The sequence below is a fragment of the Megascapheus bottae genome, chromosome 1 (assembly GCF_031878675.1).
Source record: "Megascapheus bottae isolate mThoBot1 chromosome 1, mThoBot2.hap1, whole genome shotgun sequence".
In the NCBI taxonomy this organism is placed as follows: domain Eukaryota; kingdom Metazoa; phylum Chordata; class Mammalia; order Rodentia; family Geomyidae; genus Megascapheus; species Megascapheus bottae.
In genome coordinates, this window is record NC_143509.1 from 27,897,559 (window position 1) to 27,924,252 (window position 26,694).

Here is a 26,694-nt window from a genome sequence, read left to right on the forward strand (position 1 = left end):
CCCAACGGGGGATTTATTTTCGTCTTAAGTGGAATTTCTTTCCTGATCTAATTCCTCGTGTTTATAAAGTCATTACTTGGCCAGTCCCCTGCTGTCCATCACTGATGAATCTGCAGTTTCCCCAGTGTTTTTCAGCACCCTGCTTCATTCTTTTGGCTCAAAACCATGAGAAAGGCAAACCTGAAAACTGGATGGCTAGATCGTGGAGGCACGAGAATGTGCATGAATGTGTGCACGCACACACACACACATACATGCACACACACACACACATGCACGCACACACACACACACACACACAGTGGACCTGAACCTAGAATCTTCAGGTTCTGAGCCCTGGCTATTCCTGTTTAGCAGCTGGGACCTGTTGTGACAGCTGCATGTGTGGATTATGCATAGGAAGAGAAGGCGTGTGTGCCCACGAACCGGGCAGTGCCCTGGGCCGGCCACTTGACTGCCCCAGGTCTCCTCTTCCCAACCTCAGGCACCAGTTGTTTACCCGGGCTGGTTGCTTAGGTAAACACGTCCCAGAGCTCCATTTGGGCGAGCTGACGCCCTGCTCTCCCTCTTCCCCCACGCCAGGGCTATAAATTGACAACTGTCCGCAGTACAGCCTGGGTGGGGACTTCACCCTCCTGTCTCACCCCAAGTGCAACCCCAGTAGGTGTCCAGGCAAGCACAAGGTCACATTGACCCTCACCAGCCCCGCCGACCGTGCCACCTTAGCGCCGTGCCTTTGCCTGGCAGCCTACTTTCCTTCGGGGATCCAGGCCCATTTGTGGCAAAGCAGCCAATGACGTCTTGAAAAGTTTTTGCACACATTCATCGTATCATGGAGCCCCAGTGCACAACACAAGATCCAACAGCAGCTGAGTCCCAGGACTCAGGCTGCAGCCTGTGACAGAACCAGTAGCTTCAGACATTGCACTTAAAAATAATCCTTCCCAGAGAAATGCTCCCCGAAACTATGTTATGGCCAGCTGTGGGTGTGAGCACATCCTTCCCCAGAAAAAAAACAACCCCCCATCACTTTCCTTCTCACTTGATCCCTGACACTTTTCCCATGGGTGTACTTTCCGTGGGGGGGGGGCTGACCCACTTGTCACGTGACTGAGGTAGGCCTGATGTCTTTGCTGTGGGTTTTTTGTTTGTTTTTGTTTTTTCAGTACTAATGTTTGAACTCAGGGCTTTGAGATTTACTAGGCAGGTGTTCTACCGCTTGAGCCACACCTCCAGCCATTTGTTGTTGGTTCTCTTGATGGCCCCCACTCTTGATTGGAGTAAGATGGAATCTTAGTGTGATTTGGATTGTTGTTTCCTTTATGGTTGAAGAGGTCAAACATTTCTTCATGTATTCAATCGCCATTTCTCCCGAGAACTGCCTATTTTGTTGGCTCACCCATTTGTTAATTGACTTATTTGTTCTATAGCTATTTAGTTTGTGCTCTTTGTATAACCTGGATATTAACCCTTTATCTACTGAATAGCTGGTGGAGACTTCATTTCAAGAGATGCCTCTTGGTTCTAGTGATTGTTTCTTTTGCTATACAGAAACTTTTGAATTTCATGCAGTCCCTTTGCTCTTCTTTCTAGACTGCGGATGCTGCCAACAAGATGGATATGAATATAAAGGGGGGCTGGGTAGACTGGGGTCTTGGAGGGGGAGGATCATCTGTGTACAGATAGACGGGAGTACAGCCTAACACAAGCGGGGATGGGGAAGAGATGGGGGATATGGAGAGGTGAGTTTGTGCACCGCCCACTGGGCATGCGTGGAAACAGCACCATGGATTCCCCCAGACTGCACATGTACCTGAACTTACAAACTGAAAACATAACAGCAGCCTTGTAAAATGTGAGATCAGGGAGCAAGCAGAGGGATCAGCATTGAAGCCCAGCTTACCCCCATGTTACAGCCGGGTCCTGTGGCTGGCTGAGGGTGGAGGGGGAGGCCACTGGCTGACCTGGGCCTGCTGGAGGGGGAAGGCTGGGGAGCCAGCTGGGCCCTGGCTCCTCAGAGGGGACTTACCAGTCAGGAAGCCATAAGAGGGGACAGCCTGTGATAGTAGCCTGGGAAGGGTCTGGGCACATGGCTTGAGAATGGTGAGAGCTCGAGTGCAGTGCGGCGGGGTTAGTATTGGAGGTATTGACCTGTACCAGCAAAGGACCGGAAACCCTCACCCCAAATGTCTCAGGGCCCCATCTGAGCCAGACCCCCTGGTGCCCTCTGTACTGGCGCAGAGCTGTGCTTGTTTGTGTTTCATTTTAAGCTGGGGGAGTGGTAGACAATGCTATCTTCAAATCACAGGAAGGGAAGGGAAGCTGGCTGGCAGAGGCGGGAGCTGGGAGCAGATTGCTGCCCCAGGTGTAGGCAGGGGCTCCCCAAATAGTTCCATGTGGGTCTGTCAGGTGAAAACAGCAGGGTGACTCACCGTGCCTGTGGTCCAGACTCCCAGCAGCCCAGAGGCCTGTGGAAGGGCCAGAGTTATGGGATATGTGGGATACCCTAAGGGCACACAGTTCTGAGAGCAGCAGGAAAGGGGCCTAGCTGGGCCATTTGAGGGTGAAGTGATTGGTCACCACACCAAGAGGGGCAGGGGATTAGGAGAGGGACCAGTGCAGGGACCAGGAAAATGCCACCCCAGGGGCTGCCATGCACAGGTTTGTAACTCTGACAGAGGTCAAGTTCAGATGACTTGAAAGTGCCCTGTGGAGACATGGGGTGAGCAGTGAACCAAGGACGGGTGAAGTCCCCAGAGAGGGTGTAAAGAAGCTGGAGGAGTCCAGCCCCACCTGAGACTGTGGGCACAGATGGAGAAGACTTGGCATGTTGACAGAGGGCACCATGCAGACCTACTTGCAACCCTGGCCTCATTGCCCAGCCTGAAAAGGTGTGCTCTAAACACCGGTGCCATCCTGCTGCTGCCAGGGACAGCGGGCAGCGCCGCCTGGTGGGAGCAAGGCAGTGAACAGAAGAGAGACTGCTGGAGGTGGCAGTGAGTCAGGCAGGGCCAAGAATGGGGCCCAGAAGTGCTCCCCACAGCTGTACTTCCTGTCCAGACCTTGCTGGTTGCCAGGCAACGGGAGTGTTTTTCTGAAAACAACAGGCTCTTCCCTTTGTGCCCAGGGCAGTCAGTCATTCCAGAGGCCCCGGCCCCGCCCAACCACCCTCGCCTCTCATTGAAGTATGCACTAGTGACTCCAAAAGGGTCAAGTTCAAGGTCAAATGCAGTTTCTAAGATTACAAAGGCTGGTGCAGCCCTGCTGAGGAAATCGAATGCTGATTCTGTGTTTGCTGCTTTATTTCTGCCCAACCTCAGCTTCAGCCAGCTGACAGCTAGCATGCTTGGTTTATAGCCAGCACTCCTGGCCTGTGAGCAGACTGGCTAGGCATAGGGCAGGTCGTGTCCACAGCCCCTCTCCTTCTCGCTAGCAGTGCTGGGTACCCTAGACGCCCATCTGAGGGGATGAATGTGAGAACAGGAGAGGAAGACTACCTCTGTTCTCATCAAGGGCACAGGTCCTGCCTAAGATCCCTGGCTCCGGGCAGGCTCAGGTTCAAGGCCAAGGCATGGCTACTCGGTGCTCCTCGTCATTCCTGAACCATCAGTGCCACCAGCCTTGCGCTGTGTTGGCGCAGTGAGCAGAGCTGTGCCCCACCGCCCACCTGATAGTCACAACTGATGGGCCGGGGCCTATATAGGACGGACATGCTGGCAGAGAGCGGGGGGCCACAAAGAGCTGTGGTGTGACTTTGCTTAGCTTTCTCTCACATACCTGTGCATACACACATGCGGTGAACACCGTGTGACATCACCCTCCCTTTGTCACCTCTCTCCACCACCCCCATCCTCCACACTGCTACTGGACTTTCAACAGGTTTTTAGTTGCTAAAAGGTAGACCCAGCAAATGGCTTTGACGAATGGATAGTCTGTGTGACCCACACCCCAATACTATCTCCCCAGAAAACCAGTACCCGTGGTGACAGCTGTGCCCACCCGGCGTCCTGCAATGCCATCCCAGAGCATTAAGGAGCTGGTCCTATTCCGGTTCCAGATGGCCTCCCTGGGCCAGTTTCCTTGTTGGGGGTTGACTTAGGGATTAAAGTGTCTTGGGCTATGCTCCACGCACACTCATGCCTGTCTGTGGGCATGTCATCCAGTCTGGAGAGGTTCCTGGGAGGAGAGCCGTGGGCAGGACTGTGGGGGCATCACCCCGACAACTAGGTGTCGGCAGGGCTGCATGGTGCGAATTCCCAACTTTGTGCTTTAGCGATGTTTATTATGGACTCTAGGCAGATGTGGGGGTCACCCCTGTGACGCTCTTTCCCTTCCAGGGACCCCCAGCACCCTGAACTCTGTCCCCTGACTGCTCAGGGCCCCCAGGCTGCCCTGTGTGCATAGGGCCATAAAATGAGCGCCCTGCAGAGAGTTCAGGGAGGGTAGGTGTCAGCCGACCGAGATCCACAGTGCTGGAAAGCAGGCTCTCCCCATCCTCCCCACACTCCACTACTCACCTAAGACTCCAGCTGGAGCCCCATCATTTCCACCTGCAGCATAAGACCTGGCATCTGTCAAGCCAGCTTCCCCTGCCTCCCACTCCCCAGCTCTCTGACCCTCTGTGGACTCTGTTTCTGTTGGAGACATGCATCTGACTGCCGCTCCCTTTTGATGGTGCTCTACTACCTGAGCCTCGCCTCTAACCTGCCTCCATGGTCCTGGTCCAGTGAAGCCTCTCCCCCACTCTCCCCCACCCCTGGCTGCCATGACCCCTTCGTGGCAGTAAGAGCTATGAAGTGACCATGCAAGCATGGGAGAGGGGAGGAGACCCCGGCCCCACTGCAGGAGAGCACAGGCGCTGCATGGAGCATGCAGATCTTGGAGATGGGAAGATGCATCTCAGCCAGAACAGGACAGGGGACTCCCCCACCTCCCACCCCCCCACACACTCAAGGCCCGGGGAAACCGTACCCTCCCCTTCAAACACTCCCCTTTCTAATCTCCTTAGAAAAATTAGTATTTTCCCTCTTAGCAGCTTCATGTCAAATAAAGGCCAGGAGCGTGGCCTAGCGGTAGAGTGCTTGCCTCGCATGCATGAAACCCTGGGTTTGATTCTTCAGTACCACATACACAGAAAAGGCTGGATGTGGCTCTGTGGTTCAAGTGATAGAGTGCTACCACTTGAAGAAGCTCAGGGGCAGTATCTGAGCCCAGGGTTCAAGACCCAGGACTGGCAAAAACAGAAAAAGAAAAAAGGCTTTTGCTAGATGCTGCTGGGTCACACCTGTCATTCCAGCTACTTCAGGAGGCTGAGAATAGGAGGATTGCAGTTTGAGGCCGGACAGGATTAAAAAAAACACTCACAAAACTCCCTTCTCGGGAGTTTGATGTGCTTGGCTAGCATGCACGAAAACCCAGGTTCAGTTTCTCGGTACCACATACAGTGTAAAGAAGCCAGAAGTGGTGCTGTGGCTCAAGAGGTAGAGCTCCAGCCTGGAGAAAGCCCAACAACAGTGCTCAGGCCTTGAGTTCAAGGCCCAGGACTGGCAAAACAAAACAAAAAAACAAAAAAATTTCCCTTCTCAACCTATACCTCTGTCCAGTGGTGAGCCCCTGGCACCCCAGCTATGGGAGAAGCTGCAATTGGAGGATCCTGCCCTGGGGAGAGGAGGGTGATAGCCCAGAGCCAGGACCAGGACAAATGACCACAAAGACCACAGGCCTGGCCACAAAGCTGCCTCTCCCTTAGGTGTACATGTAGATTTCTCTCATGCTTACCACAACTGCAGGTTTATCAAGTTCCACTCTTAGGTGAGGCTGGGCACCTTTGCAGTTCCCTGCTGCTCTGACATTAAATGACAGCAACCCTTCACCTGCCCTATTGTTGTGTTCTGCTTTTGAGACAGTCTTGCTGTTTGCCTGGCTGGCAAACCCCTCCCCCTTCCTGCCTCTGCCTTAATGACAGGCTTCCTGCCCAAGGTGCTTTTTAGTATAGGAATTGTTTTTTGTTTTGGGGGGGGGTTTCCCCCTTCCCAAGTACTGAACCTTGAACTCAGGACCTCAGCCCTGCACCACTTGAACAATGCCTCCAGCCTAGCGTTTTGCTAATTAATTGGAAATAGGGGAGGAGAGTGTCTCAAAGACTTGGCTACTTTGAGAGGCTTTGGACCACAGCCTCAGTTCTCAGCCTCTTGGGTAGTTAGGATTGCAGGCATGCGTCCAGCTTGGTCTAGAATAGTTAGCTTTGTTTTGAAGGTGTCTGTCCCTACAGCAGAAAAATCCATGCTTGTCCTGCCAGGAGACTGCCGATTTCTTCCTACGGGAGGTTCTTGTTACTTACTGCCCTGTTTCTGTGCCCTCCTGCCTAGCCCAGAGAGAGCATCTCATTTCCTGGTGCCCTTTCCAGGCCAGTATTGGTGCTTAGGCCAGCAGGCCAGCTGAGGCCGTGTGTGGGGACATTCACAGTTGTTATAGGTTGGACCAAATGCCAGTGGACCAAAGCCCAAAGGTGGGGAGACCTAGCCTCCAGGGCTTTCCTAGGTGTATCTTGGGTATAAATAGCAAGCATGCCTTGAGTCTTCCATATGCCTGGTAAATGCGTGAACAGTTTGCCGGAGCCCCTCAACAGCTGCTCAGGGGTTGTGGGTGCCTTGTGGGTTCTATATTTGTAAATGCACTCCTCCCTGTTTCCTAATAGGGGACAGTTTGCAATCTGCCCCCCTACTCCCCCCACCTGGGGTCACCATGTCTTTGCCCTTGGACTTTAACGGGTGAGGTCATTGTGGCTGCCCCATCTGGAGACCCTTGGCAGTGTCTCCACGCTTCTGGCTTCAGCCGCGGCCTCGCCCTCCCTCCCTCCCTCTCTCCTCTAGACCTGAGCATGCAGAGCTCCGAGGGTGGATCCGATTCGCCAGCATCCGTAGCCCTGCGCCCAGCGGCAGCCGCCCAGCCTGTGCCAGCGTCCCCGCAGGTAACCCTGCCCTCCCCGGAGCCTCAGGGTGCTTTGGGGGAGAGGGTCTGGAAACGTTCCCCGGGAAGGACATGCATCCACTGGTGAGCGCACTCCGGGACACCCTGCTCTCGACGCCTCCGCCCCGAGGGGCACGCGGTCCCTCGCCAGAGCGCATGGGCGTGCCGGCCTGGGCCGATCGCGCAGGCGCAGTACATGCTCGGGAGGGCGGGGGGGCGGCAGGTGTCCTGGCCCGGCCAGCCAGGTGTGCCGCGCGCGCGCATGCGCGCGCATGTGTCCATCTGTCCCTCTGTCGGTGGTCCGGGTCTTGCGGTGCAGGTGGAGTGCGCCTGGCGCGCTGCCCACCTCCGCAGGTCTCACTGCGCGTCCTTCCTTGCAGAGGGTGCTGGTCCAGGCCGTGGGCTCGGCGCCCAAGGGGGCCCAGATGCAGCCGCTCGCCCTGCCCAGAGTGCAGCTCGTGCCGCAGCAGGTAACCAGCCGCCCTCCGCCCCAAAGGCCGGGCTGCGCCATGGGGGCTCACCCCCGGGGGTCAGCAGGCTCGGCCAGGGCCCCCCAGCCCACAGCTGGCCTCCTTTCTAGCAAAAGCCAGGCGTGGCGTCGTGGGCCTCAATGGTGGGCGCCGACACTCAGCCCCGTGCCCTAGAGCCAGAGCAGCCGTGGTAGTGGATGACACGCAGGAACGGGCATGGCTGTGCCAGTAAAACTTCACGTAGAAAACACAGCGGGAGCGGGATTCCGGCCTCGGTGGGTTGTCATTGGCGGGCCATTGGAGTTTCCAGGCTTGCAGTCCCTGGAGGCCCTCTCATCCCAGCTCCCACCGTCCTGCCCCTGCGCAGAGAAAGGGTGCCAGCCTCGCCTTCCTAGGCACGACAGCAGAAGCCAGCCAGGGCTCATCCCAGCAAAACTGGGGGTTCAGACAGCTGGAAGGGGTCTCCCTGATTTCTTTTCCTGGCGGTGCTAGAACCTAAGTCCTTCTGCTGTCTGCTTTTTGTGGGACGACGGGCGTGAGCCACCACCCCTGGTGGGAAATGGCCTCCAGCCATGGCTGCCTTCCCCGGGTCTTCTTCAGTGGGCAGGGGAAGGGGCAGGGAGGGGGGAGGGGGCGCTGAGCTGGCAGCTTGGTGTTCACAAAAGTGAGCAGGAGGGATTGCGGCCTGAGCATGCGGACTGACAAGCAGGCCCTCCTGTGCCGCCATGTCCTTGCAGGTCCAGCATGTGTACCCGGCACAGGTGCAGTACGTGGAAGGGGGTGATGCCGTCTACACCAATGGAGCCATGTACGTGTCCCTGGGGCCTCCCTCCCCACAGAGCCTTCCCCTGCCCACGTGGTGGGTCTGCCGCCTTCCCACCTCCCTCTTCTAGTCCAGAGTCCCTCCCCACTCCTCTTCCCCCTCACCTCTGCCCCGGCTGCTGGAACCCACCTTCTACAGGATTTCAAGAATGTTCTGTTCAAGAATGTGTTGTTTTTAGACAGAGTCCCACTATGTAGCCCAGGCTGAGCCTAGAACTTGCAATCGTGCTTCAGCCATCAGTGGCTAGAATTCTATCCCCTCGCCTAGCCTAAGGACTTCTAGAACTTTCTACCCTGGAGAAAACTATGCATACCTAGGCAGCTTTTGTGGCTTGAGACCTAAGACCCTTGGCTCACTCACAGGCTTGCATTGGATTTTGATGACTGGATCATCAGTGTAGGAACTGGTGCGTGTGTGTCCGTCCAGTTCTGTGCACTTCTTCCCTCGTGTAGATTGGTGTCATCCTAACAGACCTGTGGCACAGCCCTGTCATCTCCGCATGCTCCCTCACCCCTCCCCCCCCACACGCATGCAGCTGCTTGGAACTCTTCTCCTGTTGCTTTCTGCTGGTCAGCCTGTGACCCCAGATGTCTGCAGGCAGCTGGCATTGACTTGGCCCAGGTCCAGGGCAGAGATCCATGGTGATGTCTCTCCTTCCTGTAGACGAACAGCCTACACCTACAACCCCGAGCCTCAGATGTACGCCCCCAGCAGTGCAGCTTCTTACTTTGAAGCTCCAGGTGGCGCCCAGGTGACGGTGGCAGCTTCGTCCCCACCCGCCGTCCCCTCCCACAGCATGGTGGGCATCACCATGGATGTTGGGGGGAGCCCCATTGTGTCCAGCGCAGGAGCCTACCTCATCCACGGGGGGATGGACGGCACAAGACACTCCCTGGCCCACACTGCCCGGTCCTCGCCAGCCACGGTATGTACAAAGGCCCTGGGGTCAGCAGGGTAGAACCATGCTAGCCTTTCAGCAGCAGCTGGCTGGTAAGTAGGTGGCTGCCTTGATTTGAAGTCCTGCCAGGCACAGCAGGCTCGGGGACCCACAGCACAAGCACTGGACTGCTGGTCTCAGTTTGCCTTTGGTGAGAAGATGACCTTAGTGAATTCCAGATACTGTGGTGTCATCACCATCACCATTGCTGTCCTGGATGGAAGACTGGCCTGAGTCAGACCAGAGGGCTGGGTCCCCCACAACAAGCTGCAGCAGTGCTGATCTGCCCTGTTTGTGTTGAGCCCTGAGGGAACTTGACCTCAGGTGTAACCCCTGCAAGCCTCCCCTCCCCCAGCCCCAGGCTGCGGATGGTTCACCTTGTTGTGGGACTGGAGCCTCACAGCGCAGACTCCACCCTCGTGTGAGGGCCCTGGCTCCAAGTTGTGTTTGCATTTTATAGATGTGCTGTGCTGATGGGCAGAATAGGTTAAGTGCCCATCTTTAACTAGATTGGTCATTTTCTTACTGTTGGATTTTAACAAGCCGTGTGTGTGTGTGTGTGTGTGCGTGCGCGTGCGTGCACGCGCGCGCGCACACGTGTGTGCCTGGCCTAGGGTTTGAATTCAGGGCCAGGGTAGTAGTAGTAGTTGTTTGGTCAAGACTAGAAAGAACTCTACTACTTGAGCCACAGCTCTATTTCTGTATTTTTTTTTGACCAGTTTATTGGAGATAGGAGTCTCATAAGTTTTCCTTCCCCAGCTGGTTTTGAGCCACTAACCTCAGATCTCAGCCTCCTGAGTGGCTGGGATTACAGGTGTGAGCCACGGTTGCTCGGACTGAGAAGTCTTTCTCCTATGTAGCACACCCCAACAGATACAAGATCTGCAGACAGTTGGGTCTCGGCATTCTCTGAAGTCTTTTGCTGTGATGTCACAAACTTTGGCATCTGATGTTGTAAGGATTTCCTGCTGTTGTCTTTGAAAAGTTTGAAGCTCTACATTTCATACTTTTTTCTTTTTGTATGATAAACAGTAAACATTATTACTATTATTATTCTTTTACTATGGAACACCAGTTGTTGGGTCTCATTTGCTTAAGCACAAGCAAGAAGGCCGTCTTGTCTCTTGGATGGCTTTTACAGCTTTGTCAGCATAATTGGGCCTGGGGTGAGGATGTTATGTGACCCGTTTCTGTTTTTTTGTTTTGTTTTGTTTTGTTTTTTCTGTGGCATGTTGTGTAAAACTCAAACTTTACAGAAGAACTTCAGATAGGATCAAATGCATCCTCCAGTTTATTCTTCAGAATTGTACAGGCTGTTCTCACAAATGTAAAGTTTCCATATGAACGTCTATCAACGTGTATGTCAAACAAAAACAAAGGCATGCTGGGATTTTGGCTGAGTTGCATTCACTCTCCAGGTCAGTCTGTGGAGAACTGACTCCATCCATGCCATGGTATGCTTTCTTGGAGTGTTGGCCTCATTTTGGTTGGTTTGTCAGGAGGTTGTCCCTTTTCACAGGTGTCCCGAGTGTGTGTGCGTGTATTTATTTCTGAGCATCTCGTAGTTTTTGCACTGTGGTAACGGTCCTGGGTTTTTACTTCAGTCTAGGAGGTAAAAGGACTGTGGCGGGGTCAACCGCACATCTTGCGGCCTTGCTGATGGTACTTTTTACAGCTCATGTTTTCACCATCTGCAGGGGGAGCAGCTGAGCCCTTCCCTTGCCTTTTCCTTGTCCTCGTGGAGGTGGGCTTCCAGCATGGTGGTGAATAGGTGCTGAGGGGGTGAGTGTCCTGGCCTCACCCAGAGTCCTTGGTCAAGGAGGCCCCTCTGTCTCTGTTCTCATTTTTTTTTCAGTCCTGGGGCTTGAACTCGGGGTCTGGGCATTGTCAAGGGCTTTCTCAAGGCTAGTGCTCTACCACTTGAGCCTCAGCACCACTTCTGGCTTTTTCTGTGTGGTCCTGAGGAATCGGCCCCAGGGCTTCCTGCATGCTAGGCGAGCACTCTGCCACTGGGCCACGCTCCCGGCCCTCATGGCTTTTTCATGACAGATGTTTCAGTTGTTGAGAAATGCGAGGCGTGTGAACAGGGTGATCTCCACCAGCCGCCTCCCTTCCTCCCTTCGATGACCTTGTCCCATGTGGGCCGAGGCTAATCTGAACCAGGGGGGACAGTGCAGCTTCACCTCTGTCCTTTGGTCATTAGAAGAGTTCGTCCACAGTCCCCTGGGCACCGGCTCTGGGGAGAAGTGCCTTGCTTCCCAGGGCTGGGGTGTGTGCCACCCCCACTGCACAGCCACTGAGAGCTCGATGCCACCTCCCAGGCTGACTTCACTTTCATGCAAAGGGCAGGCTGGGTTCTGCCCAGGGCAATGACTTTGCCTGGGCAGGCACATAGGATTGACTGAGGAGCAGCCCTGGGTCCCCGCCCACCTGCCGATGAGCTGCCATCCATTGTACTGGAAACCAAGACTACCGCGTGCCCCCACCCCGAGCTCACTGGGCAGCTGAGGCAGGACAGAGCCCCATTCTGACTTCCACGGCCTCCGAGAGTGTTCATTTCTGCTTAAATTTCATCACCAGTTTTGTTTTTGTTTTTTTTTTTTGCCAGTCCTGGGGCTTGAACTCAGGGCCTAAGCACTGTCCCTGAGCTCCTTGTGCTCAAACCAACCATGTGAGTCACAGTGCACTTCCAGCTGTTTTGGACGTCCTTGCCTGAGCTGGCTTTGAACAGTGCTCCTCAGATCTCAGCCTCCCGAGTAGCTAGGATGACAGGTGTGAGCCACCAGAACCCAGCTCAAGCAAGCATTTGTTGTTGTTTTCTTTTGACAGCACTTGGATTTGAACTCATGGCCTCACACTTGTTAGGCAAGCACTGCCAGTTGAGCCACACCTTGGCAGCTTACTGGGAGCACTGTGTTAGGAGATCCAGCACCTCCCTCCTTCCCAGTGTGAAAGTTCCCTGAGGCTAAGGACGGAGAAGAGAGCTTGTTATTCCATGGCACACTTGGCTCAGGACTGCTGGATTCCAGCTCTGCTGACACAGAGATGCACCCTGTGATATGGTGCACGCTTGCCTGGGTGATGAGAAACATCCCCGTGCTAGAAGCAGCTGAGTGCTGGACAGGGTACAGGGGTCCGCGTCACCATGCCTGGAAGGTGTACAGCAGATACCACCGTGTGTATGTGTATATATGCACGTGCAGTCATATGCATGTATGCATGGGGGTGGAAGTCTGTTTTTAGGGAACTTAGTGCATTTTTTTTCATGTAGCTACCATAAGGGCTTAAGTTCCATCCCCTGAACTACAAGAAAAGAGAAAAAAGTAACAGAATGGGCACTAAATGGCCCATTGAAAGAATCCACTGTTGTCCGCGCTAGTGGCTCACACCTGTGATCCTACCCACGTAGGAGGCTGAGATCTAAGGAACACGGTTCAGAGCCATCCAGGGAAGGAAAGTCTGTGAGACTCTCACCTCCAATTAACTACCAAAAAGCTGAGCTATGGCTCAAGTGCTAATCTTGAGCCAAAAAGTTCAGGGACAATACCCACGCCCCGAGTTCAAGCCCCAGGATTAGAAAGAATGGAAGGAAGGAAGGAAGGAAGGAAGGAAGGAAGGAAGGAAGGAAGGAAGGAAGAAAGAAAGAGACTCCATTGTTGCGTAAGATGAATAGGAAATTCTAAGCAATCCATAAGACAAGTAATAAATGCAAAGATACTTGTGTAAGGCTGAGGTGTGGGAGAGGCCACCCAAGATGGAAACAGGGCAGGTATCATTGTGCAGACCACCAATTGGAAATAAAAAATGTAACTCCAGCCAAAAAGACAAACTCAAATGTGAGGCATCTTTAAATGTGAAGCACTAACTGAAAGGATGAAAGCCTTTTGCTTTGTAACACAGGAGAATCTAGTTGGGCGACTGGCCCCAGGCTGGAGGTGGCCTGCAGCGCCCTCTGCTGGACATGCCTGTGCACTGTGTCTCCAGCCAGACTCCAGGGCTGGGGAAGAGTGGGGGGAGAGAACCTTGGTGCTTTCCATACCCTCTATACCCTCTGGTCCATCAGGAATAGTGAAAAGACTGGAGGTGTGGCTCAAATGGCAGAGCGCTTTCCTAGCAAGCAAATGACCCTCAATTCACCGTGGATCAAATTCACTTTCCGCACCAGTGAACTTGGCCAGCCTCGCTGGGTCCATTAACCATGGGTTCCTGAAGAGGATACAGAGGCTAACCAACAGAGCGTGTGTTCTTCTGTTTGAGACCTCATTCAGTGCCCCTTCCAGTGCTCCACAGGACCAAGAACATTTTCCAAACAGCTCTGAGCCAATGTTGGCGACTGAAGGTGGGGAGAGCCTCGCCTCCGCCCAGACCACGCAGAGGAGCCACGGGCCCCAGGACAACACCCGGCATTCACTGAGAACTCTCCCAGCCAGGAACCTGCCCCCCCAGCCCTCGGAAGCCGAGGCAGGAAGATCAGGAGTGCCATACCCCCCAGAGTTACAGGAGGAGACCCAGCAGGAAAGTCATGAGACTCTTTATCTCCACTTAGCCACCAAAAAGCTGGAAATGGAACTATGGTTCAAGTGGTAGAGCACCAGCTTTGAGTGAGAAAGCTTAGGTACAGCACCCAAGCCCTGAGTTCAAGCCTCAGGACCCAAACAGATAAAAAGAGAAGAGGACAGGGAGGGAAAGAGGCTGCCGGGCACAAAAGCAATGTCACATCTCAAATAACTAGAGCAAAAGGAACTGGTGGTGTAGCTTAAGTGCTGGAATACGTCCTTAGCAAGCGTGAGGCCCTGAGTTTAAACACCAGTACTACTGGAGAGGTGGGGGAGAGGACTGGACAGAGAAAAGAAATAGAAGTTACTGTTTAAACCATGTCAAGTACGTTGACCTCTGGCATAAGGGCATTGTTTTGGAGGCTAAATTATTGCCCCTGTGTGGGTGAGCAGAATTGACATGTTGGCTGACAGGTGGGGTTCCCCCGGCGCTCAGACCTGCAGGGGTTCTGATGAGAAATTAGCTGTTAGTTGTGTTGGGATCCTGTGCCCATGATAAGCCCCCTCCCCTGAGGCCTTCACAACTCTCTCTGTCTCTCTCACGCTTATTTCACGCTTGCTTTGTTGAGATTTGGGGATGTGTGCTTTCATGTCTTTCATCCCATCTGGCAGTTTTCATCCTTTCCGTGTCTTCAGGCAGACACTGAGTTGTAGAATTTGAATCTGGACTCTGCCTCCATGTCTGCCATGGTGACTTCCTTCCTGTGAGCATATTTATCCAGTTGATTTCTTTTTTCTTTTTTTTTTTTCCTTTTCTTTTTTGCCAGTCTTGGGGCTTGAGCTCGGGGCCTGAGCACTGTCCTTGGACTTTCTCAAGGCTAGAGCTCTACCACTTGAGCCTCAGCACCACTTCCAGCTTTTTTCTATGTATGTGGTACCAAGGAATTGAACCTGGGTCTTTTTGCACGCTAGGCAAGCACTTTAACCACTAGGCCAAACTCCCGGCCCTTTAACCAGTTGATTTCATCTCTACACCACAAGTTCAATGTCAGCTTCCTCTGCTGCACTTGCTTAACTCCTTTGTGTCTGCATGGGCCGTGTTTGTGTATTTGCTTGGTCCCTGGGCATTCCTCTGTGGAAAACCACCTGTCCTCAGAACTGGAAATGTCCCTGCCCTCCCTGCCAGGTCCCCACCTTCCCTGGGTTACTGCCATGCCTCCACTTCCCACTAGCTATGTGTTGCTAGCTTTGGGGGCTCCATTTCTCACCGTGGCTCTGCAGGCTGCAGGCTGGGCTGCTGCCTGGCTGTCAGGTGGGGTGGTGGCTGGTTCCCCCCCCTGAGGGGGGGCCCTTGCTGCCCAGACACCTGCTGAGGCATTGCTCTGGGCCGGTGCCTTCTACCTTGCAGCATCTTCATGGGGGGGGGGGGTCGGTAGTGCTGGGTCTCTCCTTGAGAGGCAGGTGCTTCACCACCTCGGTCAGTCCTCCAGCCCTTTTTGCTTGGTTATTTTGTGGAGGGTCTCACTGCCCAGGCTAGCCTGGGCTGCAGCAGCTCCCATGTGCCTCCCTGTCTCACTGTGGGTGACAGGCTGCATCCCACACTGGTCAAGATGGAGTTTAGGAACCCCTGTGCCTGGGCTGGCCTCGAACCAGGATCCCCTGCTTCCTGCCCCCAGAAGCCAGCAGTGCCCACATGAGCCTCTCACCCAGCTCAGCTGAGCTGTAAGGTGCTAACGGCCATGGAGTGAGTGCATCAAGCGAAAATGTCCACAGGGGCCTGAGCCAGACCCTGACATTGTCCAATGCCTCCATGAGTCAGTGGGGTTTTCCCAGAACAGATACAAAGAAGCCACTCTGGCTGCCAGCCTCTGAGCAGCCGAGGCCCCGGAAGAGGCCGGGAGGGGCTGTCCCACCCCGCTCCCAGCTAGTCTCCACCTGTGACGGCCTTGACTGGTGGGTTATGATCCCTGCCCCAGTGCAGGAGATACTGGAGATCTGTCTCTCCCCCTCCCTCTCTTACTCTCTGCCAGTCTTGGAACTTGAACTTAGGACTCAGGGCCTGAGTTCTATCCCTGAACTTCTTTTGCTCAAGGCTAGCACTCTACCACTTGAGCCACAGCATCATTTCTGGCTTCTTCTGTGTATGTGGTACTGAGAAATCAAACCGGGGCTTCAAGCATGCTAGGCAAGCACTCTGCCACTAAGCCACATTTCTAATCCCAGATCTAACTCTTAAAAAACACAAGCCCTGTAGAAGCCTGTTGTAAGCTAATTTAAAAAAGAAAAACAAACAAAAAAACCCAGACCTCCCCTTTTTTGGGGAACGGTGTTAAAAAAAAAACAAAACAAAAACTTGTAGTAGTATGAAGGAGTCATTAGAGGAGGCTTGGAGAAGGTTGTGGGGGAGAGGCAGGGCTTCCGTGCCTCTTCTGTGTCTCTGCCCCTCGAAGGCACCCACGTGTGCCCCCAGGGTGACCCACGTGACGGAAGCTCCAGTCCCACCTGCCTGCCCTGGGGCGGATGCCTTGGCATCCTCTCCTTCACTGCCAGCTGCTCCCCCTGGCCTAGCCCACAAGCCTCTCACGCCCCACCCAGCTCCAGGAACAGCTCCTAACCCTCGTGCTGTTGCTGAGGCCTGTTTTCCTCATTTTCTGAGGCTGGCTATGTAGCCTGAGCTGGCCCGAGACTCCCACCTCTGCCTCCGGTGTGCTGGGGTCACCGGCTCACGTCTTGAAACCTTCGCCCTCCTGTGAGTCTTCGGGGAGACTTGCATGGCTGCCTCTGCCTGTTACGAGTCTGGGTGAACACTGGCACCTGGTACTAGGACTGGGCACTCCTCTCCTGTGCCTCGACCTGCTGCCACCTCCCCTCCTCCCTGCCCCCACTGCCTCTTCCCAGGCTCCCCCGTTCATAGTTCACAAGTGGCCCGGCTGGGTCCTCAGCCTCCTGTGGAAGCAGAGTCTGTGTCTCTGGCCTTACTGGCATTTCCTGAAGCATCTGCCCAGAGTTTTGCCCAGGAGCAGACTGGCAGGGACCCCCCTGGCCACCATTCTCAGCCTCAGGCCCCTGCTCCCCTGCGCGTCACCTGGGATAGGAGGATGCAGGGTGCCCGGGGCTCTGGCTTTGCAGATGCTAGGGGTTTCCGTAGCAACCACAGGTTGGTCCGATTCTCACACATCCACCTGCATGCCCGCTAATCCCTCAGGATGCCACATCAGTCCTGGGGGGGGACTCCCTTCTACTGCCGTGTCCCCAGGGGCTGCTGGTGCTCCTGCACGTGACACAGCCACCCACTGTGCCCTGCCTCCTCACACTTACGTACCCTCCGCGCTCAAATCGTTACGTGGCTGGTGCTAACCATCTGATTTCCTTTTTTCCTCTTCCACTTTCTGTTTTGTTGCTGCACACATGTTCTTTAGCTTGAAATGGCGATTGAAAACCTCCAAAAAAGCGAAGGAATCACACCACACAAAAGCGGCTTACTCAACAGCCATGTAAGTGCCCATCTGAACTCTGCCCCGCCCCGCCGCATCAGAGACAGCCAATGAGGGCTGAAGGCGGGGCTCAGGGTAGTGAAGGACAGGGAGAATGCTCCAATCAGCTCCAACAGGAAAGAGAAGAAAAAAAAACAAAAACTGGAGGGGCCGGGAGTGTGGCCTAGTGGTTAAAGTGCTTGCCTAGCATGCACGAAGACCCGGGTTCAATTCCTTGGTACCACATACATAGAAAAAAGCCAGAAGTGGTGCTGAGGCTCAAGTGGTAGAGCTCTAGCCTTGAGAAAGTCCAGGGACAGTGCTCAGGCCCTGAGCCCAAGCCCAGGACTGGCAAAAACAAACAAACAAACTAGAAAAACTGATGCTAGCTGTGGGAGATTTCATTCCTCCGCCTTGCCCACCTCTAGTGGGAACCGGGAGGTGGTGACTGTCCAGGCACTGACAGCCCCTACACACCCCACATCCTTCTCCAGGCACTGTGGGTCCAGCCCCGCACACACCTGCAGTGTGGTGAGCATTTCTCTTGTCCTTTTGCACTACCATGTGGTCCAGGCCCACTGCCCTCACAGGTAGCAGCAGCCATGCCCAGCTTGAGTGGGACATTTGAACTACAGATGCCAGCGTGTGCCGTAGCAATTGAGAGGGCTCCCGGGTCGGGCACTCTGCTGAGAATTCCATCAGAGAAAAGCACCCATCTGGTTGCACTCCATACCTAACTGACCCCAAGATCTTCTTGCTGGTCAAGGCTCAAAGCAGGCCATTCTTCAAAAGCCTGTAATTCTTGGAACAGAAGCCCCGATGTAGGGAAAGTTCTAGATATTTGGGCTGGGCAGAGATGTGGCCAGCTGCTTGAGCTGGCACCCCAGGAAGCAAAGGAGAAATATTCCTTCCTGTGAGGGTTCAAAGCAAGAGGAAAATGAACTCCGCCTCCCCTTGTGCCCCACTCTGGCAGAGTGGGGCATATCCTGGAGAGATGGGAGTCAGTGTGGGAATGGGGGGGGAAAGGCCCCCCCCATTCCCATGGTCCCCTGAGTCTTTCCCGCAGGCTGCGGCTATCTGTGCACAGCACTGAGCTGCTGCCGCCACTGCCTTGCTGTGACTTTCTAACGTGTCGCTGTCTCCAGCCTGCCTCACCCCCCCCCCACATCCGCTCTCTCCAGAATGGGGGAACCTCACCTCATTCTCACCGTGGTAGATCATGGCTCCTGGGATTGGTGACTCAGAAGCAAAGGAAGTATAGATCTTTCTAGAAAGCCCCCCCCACACACATGGGACAAAATCTAACGTGGATTTGGTGTTGGCATATGTGAGGCAGAGATTGGCCAGTTGTTGGCAGGTGGGCAGGGCCCCTCCCTGGCCCGCTCGATGGCCCCATCAACTTGCTATTTGTGTGGGACCGGCTGGCACTGCCTGGGCCGTGGACAGGGAAGCTGCTGCTGTCCACTCGAGGATGGGGGATGGAATGCACAGTCCTCGGATTAGATCCCATTTGTCTTTCCAATGGAGGCAGAAATGGTTCACCATCGCCCAGCCGCTGGCTGGTGGCCTGCTGCGGAAGGCCGGGTGATGCCCCAAGGATCTCAACTGGTACTTGCACATGCTGAGCCCTGTTCTCCGTGGCTCCCCACCTTCCCACTTCTTTCACCACCAGCTTCTCAGAGATGAGTGTCCATCCCGCTTTGAGCCCTTAGCTCCACCTCCCATTCTGTGCAATTCATGTTGAACCTGGGTTCTCGGCCACGACAGCGGTCAATTCTGGAAAGCAGAGTTTGTCTGTTTTACAGTTGCCACTACCCATCACCTGCTTGGGGAGCTGTCATGAGCCGGCTCTCATTGAGTGAGGGAGGGATTGATGGATGGATGGGCGGATGGACGGAGGAGTGCGTGGAGGGAAAGTGAAGTATCCAAAGTGGGATTGTCAATCCAGAGCAAGCACTGGGGCTCAGAAGAGCTATAGAAGCCACCGGTGTGTGTCCCAGCAAGGCGCAAGCCCGCCACCAGCCAATCAGGGCAGGCCGGTGTCAGACAGATGGGCCTCAGATGCAGCAGGAGCTCTGTGGTGATGCCAGGCAGGTGGCATTTTGGCCATGTGGCCTTGGGGGTGGCAGGACACCAGAGCTGCACCTGTGAGTCACTTGCTGCAGTGCTTACACTGCCCATATGGCATCCATTATTAGCCAATGCTGGCTGGCTAAGAAGGAAAGGTAGTTGGCTTGAGATGTGCCCACAGGCTGTGCCCACCAGCCAGGACCCCCAGGGTTACCCCTTAAAAAGGAAGAAATTGAGCCATCCCATGAAGAAGTATACTGTGTCGATCAAGACCACAGACTCTTGGAAACAGCACAGATCAGCCCAGCCCCCGTGGCTCAGGCCTGTAACCCCAGCTGCGCAGGAGGCTGAGATCTGAGAATGGCAGTTCAAAGCCAGCCCAAGCAGGACAGTCCTTAAGACTATATTTCTAACCACCAAAAAGCTGAAATTAAAGGTGTGGCTCAAGTGGTAGAGTACCAGCCTTGAGTGAAAAAGCCAAGTGAAAGCATGAAGCCTTCAGTTCAAGCCCTAGTATGGAAGGGAGGGAAGGACAAATCCAAGCAGACATCCCCCAGCCTTCTCACACCTTCCATGCTACGGGCATGCACGCAGGTGCATGTCTGCAAGAGACACACCACAGTGAAGGTCAGGGTCCAGAACAGAGGGGTTCTCTCCCTCATGCTGTGGAGTGGGTCTGGGCCAGAGGAGTACACGAGTTCTCGTAGGCAGTCCCCAGGCAGAACGGGTATCCCCGGGGGGCAAGGGCCATACGAGGTGTCCTGACCCCCAGTGGCCACCGACTTGTCTGCACAGCTCCAGTGGCTGCTGGACAACTACGAGACAGCGGAGGGTGTGAGCCTGCCACGGAGCTCCCTGTACAACCACTACCTGCGCCACTGCCAGGAGCACAAGTTGGACCCAGTCAACGCCGCCTCCTTCGGGAAGCTCATCCGCTCCGTCTTCATGGGGCTGCGTACACGCCGCCTGGGCACTAGGTGGGTGTTTGCCCCTGCTCCACCCAGGCCTCCCCTGTGGGCCTGCAGCTGTCCTGATGGGGTGGGCAGGGGTTCCGGAGCCCCATCCTGGCCTCCAGAATCAGGGGTGGGACCTGGGGTCCCTTCCCGTCATTCTTATAAATACCCCTGCCTTGTGGCAAAGCCAGAATTGACTACTTGAAATAGGAAAAGCTTGACACTGGTGGCTCCCGCCTGCCATCCCAGCTACGCAGGAGCCTGAGCTCTGAGGATCGCAGCTCAAAGCCAGCCTGGGCACTAAAGTCTGTGAGACTCTTATCTCCAATTAACCACCAGAAAACTGGAAGTGGTGCTGTGTGGCTCAAGTGGTAGAGCACTAGCCTTGAGCTGAAGAGCTCAGGGATAGCACCTAGGCCCAGAGTTCAAGCCCCATGACCAACAATAAGAGAAAAATTAATTGTGCTGGCACTAGGTCTTGAACTCAGGGGCTTGTAGTCTTTCTTGGCTTTTTTTTTTTTTTCTGGTTAATTGGAGTGAAGAGCTCAGGGACAATGCCCAGGCCCAGAGTTCACCCCATGACCCACCAAAAAAAAAAAAAAAAAAAAAAAAAAGCTGGCGTAGACAATGTCCCCTGAATTTCTCTCTGTGGGACTTTGCAAGGTTTTATTTGGAGTGTGGGGATACACATGTTCACACAAAGACTAGGGCTTGAACTCATGGCCTTGCACTGCTGCTTGCCACTCTTCTTGTTGTTCAAGGCTGGTGCCACATGAGCCACAGCTCTGCTTCCAGTACCCTCAGCAGACTCAAAGGCGACACAGGGCTTTGCACGAGGGGCTTTGTGGGTAAAATTCTCCCATACACGTTTCTCAATGCTCGGGAAGTGCCAAAACACCAAGCCACCACACAGAGTTAAGCCAGGTGGCCTATCTTGTCCAGGATGCCTGCAGGGGGCCAACCGGCCGTGTTTGCCTTGCAGGGGCAACTCCAAGTACCACTACTGCGGGATCCGGCTAAAGCCCGACTCCCCGCTCAACCGACTACAGGAGGACACACAGTACATGGCCATGCGACAGCAGCCTGTGCACCAGAAGCCCAGGTGGGTGCCAAGCCCAGAGCTCCCAGGGGCCTTTGGTCAGGTGTCTAGGCCCCATCTTAAAAAAATTCTACAGGCTGGTGGCTCATGCCTGAAATCCTAGCCACTCCAGAGGCTGAGATCTGAGGATTGTGGCCGAGAGCCATTTGGGGCAGGGAAGTCCATAAGACTTATCCCCAATAAACCAGCAAAAAGCCAGAAGTGGAGCCATGCCTCAAGTGGTAGAGCACCAGCCTTGGGCAAAATAAAAAAAGCTCAGGGACAGTGCCCAGGCCCGGAGTTTGAGCCCCAGGACCACCCTTAAAGTAACTCTACATACTGCATCCTGCTTGGCCTCAGCAAGGTGCATGCATTCCGTGCCCAGGTACCGGCCAGCCCAGAAGACAGACAGCCTTGGGGACAGCAGCGCCCACAGCAGCCTGCACAGCACGCCAGAGCAGGCCGTGGCCACCCAGAGCCAGCACCACCAGCAGTACATAGGTGAGCCTGGACTTCTGGTCAGACACACAGCAGCTTCCAGGTGAACCTTCTAGTTCAGCTACAGGAACCTCCTTCAGGCATCCCTGAGACTCTAGAACAGCTGTGCCAAGAACCATGCATGTCTGACTTGAGCACTGGCATAGTGCATACTTGCAGTGAGAGAGCCGGGGTTCCACGTGTTCTGATGCTGCCGGGTGGGAGCGGGGGTCGAGGGTTTCCTGCTTGATCATCCACAGCACCTGGAGGCTTTGCCCTGTTTCCTGGGAATGCTCAGAACAAGGTCTGGGGTCAGAGCCTTCCCCTGGGGCCTGCATAGGAAGGAGCTACCGCTTGAGTCACCACTGCCCTTCCAGCTGTTTGGTAGTTAACTGGAGATAAGCGTTTCCCAGACATTTTGTGCCCCGGCTAGCTTTGAACTGTGATCCTCCTAAGTAGCCAGGGTTATAGGTGTGAGCCACCAGCACTCGACTATGCTCTGGTTTTTGAGCCAGAATCCTCCTCGGTCTGGCTTTCTGGAGAGCTAGGGACATGCCAGGCCTGTCCCCAGCATGCTGTCCTGGGCCAGCTCTGCCACACAGGGCCAGGGCCAGGGAGTCAGGAGGGCCTGGGTCTGTATCCATGTGCTTACCATCCCTGGAAGGTGGGGACATTGCGCTTTTTATGGAAAATTTGCCCATGTGCCTGTTGGGGCCAGGGCTGCCCAGCGCTCCCTGCGTCCCCAGGACCCTGTGTCCCTCCACAGATGTATCCCACGTGTTCCCGGAGTTCCCGGTGCCTGACCTGGACGGCCAGCCGCTCCAGGGGAGTGTCACGCCACGCGACATCAAGGCCCTGCAGCTGGTGTACAGACGGCATTGTGAGGTGACTGGGAGCCCCTCCCGCGTCTCTGCTGTCCCCAGGCCCAGGCAGGGCCCCCATACCCACCACTGCACCCAGCCCCTTCCTGCTGTCACCAGCTATTCTGGGAGACACATCACTCCTCGCCCCCCTGGGGACTTGGGAGGATGAACTTTTGTGCACAGACATCACGTGACCCCGCCTTTCCTCCCAGGCCACCCTGGATGTTGTCATGAACCTCCAGTTCCACTACATAGAGAAGCTGTGGCTGTCTTTCTGGAACTCCAAGGCGTCCTCCAGCGATGGCCCCTCGGCCCTCCCTGCCAGGTGATGGTCCAGTGTGCCACACAGGCCTGCGTGGGTCCTGACCCACATGGGAACTCCTCACTCGGGAGCCACGATGCCGTCTGCCCCTCTTCCTGTCACCCTGATTTTGTTTCATCTGCCTGGCTTGTGAGTGGGTTTTGACGGTGTCTCAATATATGGCTCAGGCTTAGAACTCAAATTCCTCAGCCTCCTGAGCGCTAGGAGTGACGGGAGCGACCATACCTGGCTCAAAATTCACTTCTTATTTACTTTTTTTTTTTTTTTTGCCAATCCTGGGCCTTGAACTCAGGGCCTGAGCACTCACTGTCTTTGGGCTTTCTCAAAGCTAAAGCTCTATCATTTGAGCCACAGCATCACTTCTGGCTTTTCTATGTATGTGGTACCAAGGAATGGAACCCAGTGCTTCGTGCATGCTAGGCAAGCACGCTACCACTAGGCCAAACTCCCAGCCAGCTTTCTCCACTTCTTGTGGAAGTGGAATTCAAGTTCAGTGCCTGGTATTGGATAAGCTGGTACTCTACCACTTGAGCCATTTTCCAGCCCTTTTTGGTTTACTTTTTTTCAGACTGGATCTTACACTTTTTCCCCCAGAGCTGTCTTTGATTTTGATTCTCCTGCTTATACCTCTCACATATCTTGGATGGCAGATATGCCTCATCATGCCCAGCTTATCAGTTGAAATGAGTCCCTTTTTGCTGGTCTCAAACTGTCACCCTCCTGATCTTCCTACCTGCCCACGTAGCTAGGATTATAGGTGTGTGTTTCCAACATGTGTGAGTGCGACTGGGTGCTTGAACTCAGGTCCTGGGAGCTGTCCCTTAGCTTTTCCCCCTTAAGGCTAGTGCTCTACCACTTGAGCCACAACCTGCTTTCTACTTTGTGGTACTTAGTTGGCTATAAGAGCCTCAGGGACTTTCCTGCCCTGGCAAGCTTCCAACCACCATCCTCAGATCTCAGCCTTCTGAGGAGCTCGGATCACAGGCGTGTGCCACCACTGGCGCCCAGCTCAAACCAGACTTTGAATGGAGAGTTTTAGAAGGTGGCTGTGATGTCATGCTCCTGCCTAGTCACCCTGGCCTCAGCAGCGGTCTGGGGCAGCACAGCGTAAAGGAGGGATGGCAGGGCTGGGAGCCAGAAGCCCCAGCTCATGGCAACCCTGTCTCCCTTCCGTCCTCAGCGATGATGAGGCCGATGGCACTGCTGTGCTCCCTAAGGACAAGCTCATCTCACTGTGCAAGTGTGACCCCATCCTCAAGTGGATGAGGGGTTGCGACCACATCCTCTACCAGGCGCTAGTGGAGGTCCTCATCCCCGACGTGCTACGGCCGGTCCCCAGTAAGAGCTCTCAGCCACCCTGCCTTCCCTTCCCAGTCCCCACCTGGCTGTGCGCCCTCCCCAGACCCCAAGGCCTCAGGCTGCCGTGCAAGCTGCGTTCAGGAGCCCCTGGCATCCCCATGTCAGTCCAAGGTAGTGAGCTCGTCCTCCTGCCTGGGTCTCTCGATGCCTGTTTACACCCTTGCATCCCCTGAACTACCTCGTTTACTTCAGTCAATGCATTTTTGTGTATGTAGTTGGGTCAGGGCCCCAGGGGCTGTGGATTTGCTACCAGGCAAACGCTGGCCGCCAAGCCATGCCCCCAGCCTTCCTTATAGTAAGCCATCATAAAATAAAGTTGCCTACAGGTACCCTGACCCAGGCCATCCGCAACTTTGCCAAGAGCTTGGAAGGCTGGTTGACAAATGCCATGAGTGACTTCCCGCAGCAGGTCATCCAGACCAAGGTATATAGGGTGGGGGGTCTGCGTGGGGGGTGGGCAGCATGGTGGGAGGTGGGGCCCTTCCTGTGTGTGGAGGCTGGCTGGGTGGTTCGGGACAGAACCCAGCAGATGTCACTGGATGTGAACCAGAACAGGTGTGGCTGTGGTTGTCCCATGATCTTCCTCCCTTCACTCAGTTCCTTGATCTTGGAGACACATGAAGAATATAAATGGGAAAATGTGGCGTTTGTGGGAACAAAAATGAAGCCTGGCATTTTGGCCCAGGCCAGGTGTGTGTGTTCCTGGCCTTTCCTTTTAGTATCCTGACTAGACCCACCAAGGTGGGGTGAGCCCGTTCCCAGGCCACGCCCCGGGGACGGCACGGTGGGCGGGACGATCCATCCTCCAGGCCACGCCCCGGACCCTGAGAGGAACACCGGGCGCCAGGGCTGACCACGCCCCCGGCCCACAGGTGGGCGTGGTCAGCGCCTTTGCACAGACACTGAGGCGCTACACGTCGCTCAACCATCTGGCACAGGCGGCGCGCGCCGTGCTGCAGAACACTTCCCAGATCAACCAGATGCTCAGCGACCTCAACCGAGTCGACTTCGCCAATGTGCAGGTGACCCCTCCCGCCCGGGCACCCACGGTGGAGCCCCCACCCCAGCAAGCCCAGGTCACATGGAGGAGGCAGGAAGCCTGAGCCATCACTGTCCCCAGGGCGCCTGCTCCCTGGACCTCAGGCCACATTCCTCGACCTACTGCCACGTTTGTGACTCTTCCCTGGGCTTAAAAATGTAGCAGGAACAGGCCTGGCCAGGTGGTTCACACCTGTAAACCCAGAACTGGGAGACAGACATTGGGAGGATAGTGGTATGAGGCGAAACCTGTGCAGAAAGCTAAGAGAACCTTTCAGCCAATAAAACCACTAACCCTGGTGGCTGTGCCTGACATCCGGCTACTCAGGACCCCAGTCCAAAATGCTCCAGGTGTTAAGACCTACTCTTACATTAAAAAAAAAACCTAAGAAGATTAAAATTAAACAAAAGGCTTGGAAGTGAAGTGTAGCTTATTAGGAAGAGCATCTGCCTGGAAAGACAAAACTCTGAATTCAAACCCCAGTACCCACCATAAAAAATAAAAAAATAAAGGAAAAAAGAAGATCAAGTACATGGCAGGTAGTTAGCCTTGCCTGGGCCTCCTTCCAGCCCTGAGTTGCTCATCCATTAAGGCATAGTAGTTCACACTTATAATCCCAGCTACTTGGAAGCAGAGTTAGCACTCTACGCCAGTCTGGACAGGAAAAAAAAACAAAACACAATAACAAGACCTTCTCTTGTCTCAATAAAGAAAATACATGCCAGGTGCCAGGGGCTTATGTGTATAATCCCAGCTGTTTAAAGGCAATCCAGGCAGGAGACTCATATCTCCAATGAATCACCAGCAAACCAGTAGTGAGTGGCTCAATGTAGCAGAGAGCCAGCCTTGAGCCATAACAGCCCAGCAACAGTGCCCAGGTCCCAATTCCCATCCTCAGAATGGAGATGGAGGATGGGGGTGAGGGGGATGATACAGAAGGCAGGAACACAGCAGGAGCTGCCTGAGCCAAGCTGAGGGCTGGATCCATGGGGCTCGGTGCTGGGCTAGCCCAGGTCTCACAGACCATCCCCCGTCCCGCAGGAGCAGGCCTCGTGGGTGTGCCAGTGCGAGGAGAGCGTGGTGCAGCGGCTGGAGCAGGACTTCAAGCTGACCCTGCAGCAGCAGAGCTCGCTGGAGCAGTGGGCCAGCTGGCTGGACAATGTGGTCACACAGGTGCTCAAGCAACATGTGGGTAGCCCCAGCTTCCCCAAAGCGGCCCGCCAGTTCCTGCTGAAGTGGTCCTTCTACAGGTGAGTCCCCCTCCCTCCCCCCCCCCACCGGAAGCAGCCCTGCCAAGGTGACAGGAGAGAAGTTTCTCAGTAGGGCCTGGGCAACTCGGTAGCCTGTGCTGGCCCAGTACACAGG

The 26,694-nt window shown here is 54.9% G+C and overlaps 1 protein-coding gene across 4 annotated transcripts in view; it reads left to right on the forward strand.

The window, feature by feature from the left end:
* Rfx2 (regulatory factor X2) overlaps positions 1-26,694 on the forward strand; it is a 55,168-nt gene that overhangs the window by 25,012 nt on the left and 3,462 nt on the right. Inside the window, exons 2-15 of one of the 4 annotated variants that reach the window (XM_090340202.1) lie at positions 6,873-6,970; positions 7,350-7,439; positions 8,177-8,247; positions 8,926-9,187; positions 17,115-17,189; positions 20,034-20,215; positions 21,174-21,293; positions 21,655-21,770; positions 22,465-22,631; positions 22,822-22,934; positions 24,112-24,269; positions 24,617-24,714; positions 25,163-25,312; positions 26,371-26,579. In XM_090340202.1, the coding sequence (XP_090196328.1) occupies positions 6,881-6,970; positions 7,350-7,439; positions 8,177-8,247; positions 8,926-9,187; positions 17,115-17,189; positions 20,034-20,215; positions 21,174-21,293; positions 21,655-21,770; positions 22,465-22,631; positions 22,822-22,934; positions 24,112-24,269; positions 24,617-24,714; positions 25,163-25,312; positions 26,371-26,579 (1,901 nt within the window). In that variant the 5' untranslated portion in view covers positions 6,873-6,880. The remainder of the gene's footprint in view (positions 1-6,872; positions 6,971-7,349; positions 7,440-8,176; positions 8,248-8,925; positions 9,188-17,114; positions 17,190-20,033; positions 20,216-21,173; positions 21,294-21,654; positions 21,771-22,464; positions 22,632-22,821; positions 22,935-24,111; positions 24,270-24,616; positions 24,715-25,162; positions 25,313-26,370; positions 26,580-26,694) is intronic. The other 3 variants (XM_090340208.1, XM_090340215.1, XM_090340225.1) reach the window with 3 other exon arrangements.